Genomic DNA, 10,721 nt, shown 5'->3' with positions numbered 1-10,721 from the left:
ATATGAAGCGTCCGTCGCGCAAAATAATATCAATGGGGGCTGTGGGCAGGACATTGTTACACAGCTGTGCCTGTGACTTCAGGCAGAGAGACCGCTGCATCAGAGCAGAAGAGCACGTTTTAAAATACATTTATTTTATCAATTAGTTATTAACTTTTACTATTTTTACCAACTTGCCTGATCGGGCAAGTGAGTTGTTAGTTTACATGCCCGACCGCGAGTTTTACTTGCCCCGGGCAATCGGGCAATCCTTATTGTTGAGCCCTGTTATTGGAGCCGGACTTCTCCATCACCAGTAAGCCGTTATCTTGCGCCGCAGAGCACTACGGCCGCCGTATTTGACAGGAATATGTATTCCTGTCCGTGTCTGTGACCCCCGTTCAACCCACAACCGGCGGGATTCGCCTTTCATTTCTGCTGCTGGTTGAAATCTGTACTCACACAGCGTGCTGAATGATTTATTTTGCTCGCACAGAACTATTTTTAGTCGCAAATGTGAGTGCGGTGACGGACGGAGTAAAATATCACCACACTGCCAACATTTTACTCCGTCCGTCACCGCAAGCTGTTTGATTGCGTGATCAAAACACGCTGCTATTATTCGGCCTTGCTTTTCACTTATTCCACCGAATACCGAATATGTGTTTTTTTTGCAATATTCGGCCGAATATATTCGGTTACCGAATATTCAATGCATCCCTATTTTATACAATACTGTTTAAAAACATTGTTCAACGGTAAAATACCGTGCTTCAGTATATATACTTTATGTTTCTACAATACAAGTCTTTGATATAACATTTTAAAGAGGTCCATTACGAAAAAAAATATTTTTGTTAGGTGTTTCATAAAGTAATATCCACCAATTTTTGGTTTATATAGGTCTCAACAATTACATATTAGTCAGACAATAAAGCCATATAAAGATGTCCAGGGTTGCAACCAAGCCACAAACTGCAGTTCCTTGGACAGGCTCTAGAGGCTGGCTCCAGAATGAGTCAATCCCCACAGACCCCCCACATTAAAATGCCCAACTCTACAGCAGAATAAATATGTTTATAGCCTGGTACATAAAACGGTTTCGGTTTCAATAGTAATTTTAACGTTAATGACAACTGTGCAGGGGTGAATTTTTATTTAACTCATCTGTTAACAATTTATCAAGGCTTAAAGTTATGCATAATTAAGGATGTGGTTGCTTTGAGTGACAGGCTATTTGTAAATAGTGTCCTCGACTTCAAAGTCAGATCCACCCTTCACTACAAATACGGTCACTTCTGGCTCCAAAAACTTAACTGCGGCCAAAATGCCGGGCTCTAGGCTTGAAAACGGGAGTCCACAAACCAATGGGTGATGTAACTTAGCTATGTCCATTATCTCATACAGTCTATAACTGCAGCGGTTGTTTTCCTCATGTGTTCTTTACTTTCTCACGGTGCATTATGACATTCAGCGTATAAATGCCAGAAAATAGTAAAATAAAAATACCATTGCAACTTCCTAGACCCAAAGGTGATGTCTTCAAATTGTTTTTGTCCAACTACAAGCCAAAACAAAAAAGTATTCAATCAACAAACAATCATATCAAAACTGAAAAAAGCTCAGCATATGGTTGACAAATAACTTTAATACATAGTTGATTATCAAAATTGTTTGTCTATCATCTAAAGGGTCAATAGACTCATATATCTATGGCTTATTCTTGCTTCTTCCATCTCAGTCACTGTTAATGTAAACAGTCTTTTTCCTTGTTTTCCAGTGACAGAGAAAGAGAGTGGCATAAGACACAAGGGTAGTCGACTCTGCCCTAACTTGTCGCTCAGCTTCTCCTGTAACAATCCTAGCTACCAGATGCACAATCAGGCTGCCCATATAAACACACACAGGTCAGACTAAACAAACCCCAAGCACCAATCCTCCAGGTGAGGAGTAGCACAGTGCAAAGGTCAACCTAAAGCCAGGGATCAATGTCTCCAAGAAAAAGTACAACAGTTACAGCCACTGTCACTCTGTGGTGTATTGTGCCTTTTATAGCCAGCCTACAGCATTAGCATATTTCAACACCCACTGGGATGCTGATCAGTTGTGTATGCTGCTTGGATGTTACAAAGATAATGATGATATACTTTACAGCGCACGGTGAAAGTGGGCCAGTGCCTTGAGCTTTCCAGCTAATGTAGCTTGAAGTAGTGACAGCGATTGCTATAGATCTGATGGTGCTGACTGAACACCCGCCTGCACAAACAGTCCACTGTCACAGCCTGCAACTGGATGAATACAATAATATTTTATAACTACTATTAGTACCTACTACTTTTTAAGATCGCCGATACCCTGATATACTGAAGGCCCTTAAGTGTTTCTAAATCATGCTAAACCTCTTTTTAGGCCTGTCACAAAACCTTTGTTAACTTATCGTACAATATATTGACACTACGTTGATCATTTTGCTAACCTCAACACTGCCTTTTGTGTTTACAGGTGTTTGTTAACACAAGAATGTCACCAACATTTTGGCTGACACAACGCCAGAATAAACAGCAGGGTTACCCCGACCATGATAAGACTTTTGTTTCATCTTTATCTCCGCCAAAGAGCGTGAGTCCAAGGGAAAACAAGTCAACACTTCAAAGACAGCACAACGCAGCTTACCGAAAGCCTGCAGCTACACTTTTGTAGTGGAAGAGGCACAGTCCTAATAGTTGTTAGCTTGCCGACCACTGGCAACGAGCCAAAATGTGTGTCATTTGTTGTTTGACCATTTCAACAATTCAGCCTCTACTTCGTAAATCCTCCAGCAAACCGTCTGGCTCCTCGGCCATCTATCCAAAGGAGCCGACTGCAGCACACCAGCCTTATTATGGAAGTAACTGCGATGTTCCTGGAGCTTCGCTACTTTGTCTATTCGTCGCAAAAGGCATCACTTTGGTTTTGGTGGCCAAATTTGTATTAAGTCTCAATCTGAGTATCTGACCTTTCGCCCCTTTGTGATGGTTCATCAAGCTGTCGGAGTTAGCATGGAGCCCACACTGTAACTAACTGCACTTCCTGAAGAAATATGACAGCTGTGTGGCATCACAGTGTGTGCAGATGAACGGTGTTTGGCTTCACCCCCGTGCTGCTGCCAGACGAGCAGGGATCTCTGGGGGAAGTCAAACACTGTTCATCTGTGCACAATGCGATGCTAGCTAACCCTACACTTTTCAGGGTTTGATTTTGGTTTTGGAACAGGGAAGAAACGTGTATCTTTTTCCAACCTCTCCAGGTAACGATTATCATTAATACAAGACGTGCCCAAGGCACAACGTTTAGCTTGAAATCCACAAAACCAGCCTAAAAATCAAGGAAATCTGAAATGATTGCATTAGAGTCAATGCTGTTGGACCCTGGTCTGAGCCGGCCCAATGCTACGTCATGATTGGCCAGACTGCGTCTGGGGGCAGGACTTAGCAATGGGTCAATTCTGAGCTACTCCTATAAAAAGGTACTATAATTTACAAATACTTTCGTGTATACATTAACAAGTGTTAATTACTTTTCTAAAAGCATCTTAATAATTTTCTTATTCCAATTTCAATGTCTGAATATTCATAAGATTTAAAAGTTTCCTGCATTTTTGGAAGGGTTGTACGTCCACTATTATGCTATCATATTATCACTATGGGAGCAGCACAAAATACATACAATATAATGTCTAACAACAGTAGTTATTGTGACAGGCCTACCGTTTAACATATTTTATATAAACTGTAATTTAATTAGATGGTTCACATTTACGTGGTTCTTAAACAATTAGTTAATCTACGAGCCAATCAACAGAAAATAATTATCTTCATCCTTCACAACTGAGCAACTACATTCACTGAGGAAGGCCACGAGATGTAGCTAAGAGTTTCGGAAATGATAATTGACAAGTGTTGAGATTTTTTTGTCAAGCTGCTGTTTCCAAGGTCAGCAAAAAGCGCTCAAGCTCAATTTTTCTGCTTACTTTTAAGCATAAATGCCAAATATTCAAATGTAAGCATTCGCTTCTTTCCACTTTAAATATCACTGAATACATTTTGGTCTTGGACTGTTGCTTAGATAAAAAAACAAAACAAAAAACAACTGAAGACATCGCAAAAAAGATCTGGGATACTGTGATGGGCATTTAATGAATATTTTCAAACATTTATAGACCAACAATTAACTCAGGAAAAACAAGCTTTCATAAATCTACATAAATAACTTGATTAGCATGTGTATGTGTGTGTGCATCTCCACTAACCTTTAATGGGCTGCTTGACTTCTCCGTTCTCCCTCTTGATCTCGTTTATCACTTTGTGCTTCTTCTTCTCCTTCTCCCTCTCTCTGTCTTTGACCTTCTTCTTCTCCCTCTCCTCCCGCTCCCTCTCTTGCGCCTTGCTGGAGTGCTCTGTGGAGGCAGAGAGGAAGTCTTCAGGTCTCGATGGTAGAAACACATTAGCATTAGAGATTTACTCACAACACACATGCTACACTTGTGAGCGGACTCCATTCCCTTCGATTTCTTCCTCTCACCCCCTGACTAAACTCTTGCCAAGTGCTTCACCTTGGCCAACACCCTTTGCTTAATCTTGTTGGTTTTCCTCCTACAACATGTTTGGCTTTTTTCCTTCCCCACTGCAACAAATTCATCTCTCCACCAAGCCTCTGCTCTTATCTCTCATGTTTCCCCTGCACTGTAACGACCTTCCAATTCCCTTTAAGACTGCAGCAGCCACTCTGCAACTTCACTCATAACCTTAAAGCTACATCTCATCAAAATATACCTCACGTTTCTTCCCTCTAACTCATCCCCTTCTCATGTTCTCTGCTAGCTTCAATATGCTCTGCTCTTAAAAGTCCTAAAATCCTCCCTTGCTTTTTGACTCGTTTTATTTCCTCTTCCGGCGTTTTCTCCGTCTGACAGAATCATTTCAGTGTTGAGGGAATATTACGGCTCAAGGAATTGGAGTGCACTCTAATGCTGCACTCATTGCAAATCGCTCTGGATGAGAGCATCAGTTTAAAATGTAAATATCATACCATCACAAACACCTCTTCAGCACTTTCTGAGAGGCAGAGTACGCTCCAAGTGTGGATGGGTGTAAATCATCATCTCCAGCAGAGCCGAGGAAACCTCACCTTTCTTAAAATAACTTTCATTTCAACAATCTTTAATACACGTCCTCCTTTGATTTTTTATTTCCTTTCATTTCCCGTAAAGATATATAAAAAAACCCTCCTTTATTTTTTCCACAGTACTTCTTTTGCTGATTCTTTCTTTCTTTCCCTCTCCAAAGAACTTTCCTCTTTGAACTCAGTCAGATCCTTCTTTAAAAGGAAGCTGTGTTTTCAGACTGTTCACTCTCCTGTGGACGTGGGGAGTGGGAAAGTGAACACAGTGGGGTTGGACTCGCTGTTTGCAGGATCAAAGGAGGAAAATGCTTTGAAAGTAAAAAGGCTTAAGGAGCAGTCAGAGAATTAGAGGTACATCGATACACTCTTTTCAATGATTATATTTAAATAAATACCTCAGCATTTTGAAGTTTAGCGGGCCGCTTTTCCTTCGCTACTTAACATGCAGGTAGTCATTATCCTCATACCCCGTGGTTAATAGGAGGAATGCCAAGAATGTTAACAAACCGTTTTAGGAACTCTGCAAAATAAATGCTGTAAAATTACCAGACTGGTGAAGAAAAAGAAAAAAAAACACTGCACATTTCAAAACATCACTTTAGCTCCACAGGAAGCTGCTGACAAAAGGAGGGCTCACTCAGATCTACTGCCAGACTTATAAAAACATGTCAGACCATGCCAGAACGGTAACATTCATAAACTTTTAATTTAGAGGCAATGGGAGATAAATTAGACCAGGTGGCTGAGCGGGCCTTAAATACCCTGGAGGACATGCTGATTTATCACAGCTTGAGAGAAGGGTCTTCCCCTTAAAATACAAAGGAGTCTATCCCGTGACTTGGGAGTCACATGTTCTTAACTGGTATTTCACTAAAATGTAAAATAATGTTGATTTTGTCAGGGCAACACAGCACAAAACTAGCAACGTATGTGCATGAGAAATGAATGGGATCCAGGCGACTTCTCTGTTTGTTTCTGATTTTGTTTTCTGGCTGTCTTGCAGCAGCCGGGTTTTGAAGGGGGACACAGCAGGTGGTTTTCATAGATGATCACAGGAGGGGAAAGATAGAAGGCCAGAGGCAGACAGTTTGTTAACTTCAGCTGCTATCGAACTTGGGGAGGAGAATCATAAATTCAGAAAGTCAATGGGGTGTCCGCATTTTAAAGTTTGTTTTCTAAATGTAAATTCTGTTTTGACAAAAAGCTTCTCCAGTCCTTCCAATCAACTTCAATAATTTATTGTATTACTGGGCTCAACAGTAGGGATTGCCCAGGCTAGTATATCTTGCCTGATTGGGCGAGTGGTAGAAAAGAATTAAACACATCGTAATTTCCTGAGCAGATGATAGAAGTAGCCAATGACTGAGCCATCTCGCTTCCATCTCATCTTTTTTGAGAGTTGCACATGCGCAGTAGTGATAAGGCACTCCTGAGAAAATGGCTTCAGGTGATAAATGTTTATGAGGACAAACGAGCACTTTAATTATCCTGGAAACAGGAGTTTATGTGGTTGGCGTTAAGAGAATGTGGGCGAAACTCCAACCATGTCTTGCGTAGATCGCAGCACGTCTGAAAGCAAGGTGGTTAAAACGGGGTTGTTTTTCATGACAATTAAGTTTAGTCTTTGTTGTTGTTTGATAACCACAAATAAATAAAGCAATTTGTAAAGGGTAAAGTTTGGCAAGTAGGTTTCATTTAAATCTGCATTACATTTAACCTACATTAACCCAGGACCGCATAGTGTTAAATGCTGTAGCCCAGCCAGGTCTGAATGTGTTGTGCCAAATGCATGCTGGGATACGCTCCAGCCTCCTGTGGCCCTGAACTGGATAACCTGATCAAAGAAATCAATGTAATAACTCCATTAAACTCATAAATGTTAATGTATATTATACAAAGGTTTCAATGCCTTTTAATACATGAACGTGTCACGCTCTTGGAAAGTCGGCCTTTTAGTCAGTGCACCTGATTCATGGAACAACCACCAACACACCTTGGGGATTGATATTCTTTCATCTGTTTTTGTTTTGCATCTATCTGCTTGATGCATTATTTTTTCATTGTCAATGAGGGCCTCTATGAAATTATCTCTCCGCTTTTAAACATAACTCCTATTTAATGATCATTTCTGCTCTGAGAGTGTGATTTTATGATGTGGTTTTATTACTTGTGAACATAATAAACAAACAGAACCATGCTAGGTCTGTTTCCTATTACTATTTGAAGGAATCTGTGGGCTCCGAACATTAGGCACGGGCCAGTGAGCTCACCACCACTGTGATCATCACAGCTAGAGGAGCAGTCCCATGACAACAAAAAGCTGGACATTAACAAGCATATAATTACGGCAGTAAACTGACCCACTGTGGCGTCAGTGGATGAAAGAACACAGGTAAAAGCCACCCGGGCCTATGGTGTGTTTCGGGTGTATAATAGAGGTGGGAATGTCCAGACACCTACTGATTTGTTTTGGTTCCAATTCAGGGGGCTTTAATGCTATTATAAAACAACTATTGATGCAGCGAGCTCTCACTGTGTGACCACGTGCTAATTTTAAAATATAGTGTATTCGTAATGATCCATAATTAAAACAAACAGAGGAATTTACTTGAATGAATCACTTATCTATTATTAACACAACAGGAACAAATTTAAAAAAGAGACGTGTCAAGTGGAGGGTTATATCGGCCAACATATTTCCCAGCGTTGCAAAGAACCAACAAGAAAATAAATAACAGTGTGTCTGTCACAGCATCCTTGTCGTAGAATCACTTACAGTGTGGCTGTAGTTCAGGTCCCTTTTCCCTTCACCTTCATCATAATCAAACGTTAGCTGTGTATTTTATTGTTGCGTTTTTATGTGTTATAAGCACTTTGTTGTGCTGGTTTTGGCACAGTCTACACAAATACACGTAGGTAGCTTATCTTAGCTTATCTAGCTTAGAACATGAACACGACGTACGCGTTTATGTCTGTTATATTTTATCATCCAGTTGGTTCAGCTTTAAGGAACTTACAGCCTGGTCTTAGAAAATTATTTAAGACAATATTAATGTCAGGAACTTCCACCTTTTCTTCGCTTTGTAACACTATTTCTCGACACACAGACACTCAGTGGTGCTAAGTTGTAGCAAAGTCAGGTTGGATTTGGGTGGTTGATTCACGTATTACACTCAACCCCCAGGCATCTAAGAATTGATTTTCCCCCGACCCCTAGGTGAAAACCGCTGCATTCAAAACGTACAATAGTGAGGTAGTATCACTCGGCAGCCACTAAAGGGAAGCTGATATATTCTGAGATCTTTTTGCATCAGTATTGTTGGACTCACTGCAGCACTACAGGTAAACCTGCCCACTCGGAAAATCCTGCTCCTCCAGATGGTCGGTCCACCCCTGCTGGTCACAAATCCATGATTCACCATTCAAGCTGATCTCTAAATGATTTAGCAATAAGGTTCAGACACTCTGTCATTCCATCACACTGCTACTGCACACACACACACAGTTAAGTGTCTTGTAATTTTTGGGACTGAGCAAATGACCCTTCTGACAGTAACTTAATTGGGTGCTGACTGCAGCCAGGCTTCATTTTCTCTCCACTTTTCCCCCTCTCTGTACACGGCCACAGACGAGCAGTCCCAGACACAGTCATGGATTCTGTCAGCATGCTGCGTTAACATGCACACAAAAAAACCTAATTACTGCGATCCTAACATGATTCACAACAACCCGACTTCCCCAATAACCTCGGTTTACATGACTTGTTTAATGGTCAGAATGATGTCCAGAACAATGCACAGCGACCAATAAGTCAGTAGCAGACTAGAGTAATCAGGATTTCACTGGTCCTCACTGTTTTGTGAGTGTTTAAAGGGGACCTTCATAAAAGCTCTAATTAATTAAAACTCTTCTAATAAACACAGAAGGCTTGAAAGCTGAACCAACAAACAAACCAACAGCCATATTAGTCTTTTTAAAAACAAGCTGTCTTGCATCTGTGATTTATGTGGCACATGTGCCAGAACAAAAGATCCAGAGAGGCCACACGAGAAGGTTAATCTTTAGAAGAACTGCACTTGATTACAGATATCAAGTAAGACTTCATGTTGGTGTCAACAGCAGGTCAACTTGATCCCAGCGAGGATTAAACCCATGACCTTTGATTTAAACAACAATTTCTTTCACACTAGATCAGCCTGCCAGATGCAGTAATGTTTCCTTGTTCGCCGCACTTAGTCAGACTCGTGTCTCATATTTAAAGACCAAATGTAACCAGGAGTCACTGCTCCCTGGCAGTTGCCTTCAGCCTCACTCCAACGGCAAACCCAACACTAATAATATTACTGTGATGATGTGATACTCTTTTGATCCCTGTAGGAAAATTCTTGCCTTCCAGGAAGGTCAGAGCACAATCGGCTTCAGAGAAGCGCTTCTGAAGCTGGCAGGACTCGCTCTATGGCTCAAGGACACTTTTCCAGCACTGGGGCCCAAAGTCATGTCCTCCCGTTGAGCAGCAGTCCGTCTAAAAAGTGAGTCATCCACGATCAGAATTTTTTCAGTATCACCTTGAAGATACACCATGCAGGATTTTCCTAAAACTGCAGTTGACTCATACAAAAGCAATCCTTCTCAGTCATTCTCAATCAATCTAATTCTTTGTGTTAGGGATGTTTATGGGCACCTACCCTCACAGCACTCAGGTGAGGTCGGGTTTTACAAAAAGGTAGCAACCAGGAACAGGTGCCGGGTGCATCTAAGAGACACAGCACTGAAAAATTGCAAATATAGCTGGGTGAAACGGTACTAGCGAGGATGTGTACAAACAGTAACCGACAATCCTGCGTTGTATACCTCTAAACCTATCCCGAATGCAGCTGTGTCACAACGTAAAGGAAGAAGACTGACACACTGTTTTACAGGAAGGTGCAGCTCAGAAGGGAGCGCTTTAATCCTTGAAACATTTTGCTCAGGATTAATGTGCGTTTTCCAGCAACACTGCTCCACATTCATATACTTCCCCATCTTCATATTTGAAGCTACTCAGTATAATTACATTCTCTGACTGCTGGCCGTCGAGCAGCTCCCTACAGCAATCAGAGGTTCGGTGCTTTGCTCAAGAGCACCTCAGAGGGAATGCTGGAGTGCTATTATTTATTGTTACTCATGGCTGCATCTACAATTTTCCCAGTCAGGTTCAGAGATGAAAATGTAATAGCATAGCAGAAGTGTTTTTAAAATATTCTCAACACGCCAGCACACAGCATTAACAGTTTTAAAATGAACATAATAAACATAACGACACTAATTGACTATTAGCCCTTAGCCTGCTCAATAAAAATGTATTAATTCCTTAGTTAGAGAGGACGTGGTTTATTTAACATTCACATATTTGTTGAATCCCTCTTTTGTGTTCTGATCTGTGCGGTGACTAACAACAGCCTCGATCTGAAATCCTCATAAAGCGTGCAAGCACACATCCAGCACAGCCTGTTTACAAGACTGTGTCTCTGATGGTGTGGTGGGGCTACAGGCCAACAACATGTCTCATTCTGGTGTTCTCACTGACTGCAGCGCCTGTTCAG

The 10,721-nt window shown here is 41.3% G+C and overlaps 1 protein-coding gene across 1 annotated transcript in view; it reads right to left on the bottom strand.

Moving 5' to 3' along the window:
• LOC126384722 (lysine-specific demethylase RSBN1L-like) overlaps window positions 1–10,721 on the bottom strand; it is a 61,535-nt gene that overhangs the window by 46,918 nt on the left and 3,896 nt on the right. Inside the window, exon 2 of the mRNA XM_050035948.1 lies at window positions 4,268–4,414. Coding sequence (XP_049891905.1) covers window positions 4,268–4,414 — 147 coding nt within the window. The remainder of the gene's footprint in view (window positions 1–4,267; window positions 4,415–10,721) is intronic.

The sequence above is a fragment of the Epinephelus moara genome, chromosome 23 (assembly GCF_006386435.1).
Source record: "Epinephelus moara isolate mb chromosome 23, YSFRI_EMoa_1.0, whole genome shotgun sequence".
Classification (NCBI taxonomy): Eukaryota; Metazoa; Chordata; class Actinopteri; order Perciformes; family Serranidae; genus Epinephelus; species Epinephelus moara.
This window is presented reverse-complemented; position numbering and strand designations above follow the sequence as displayed.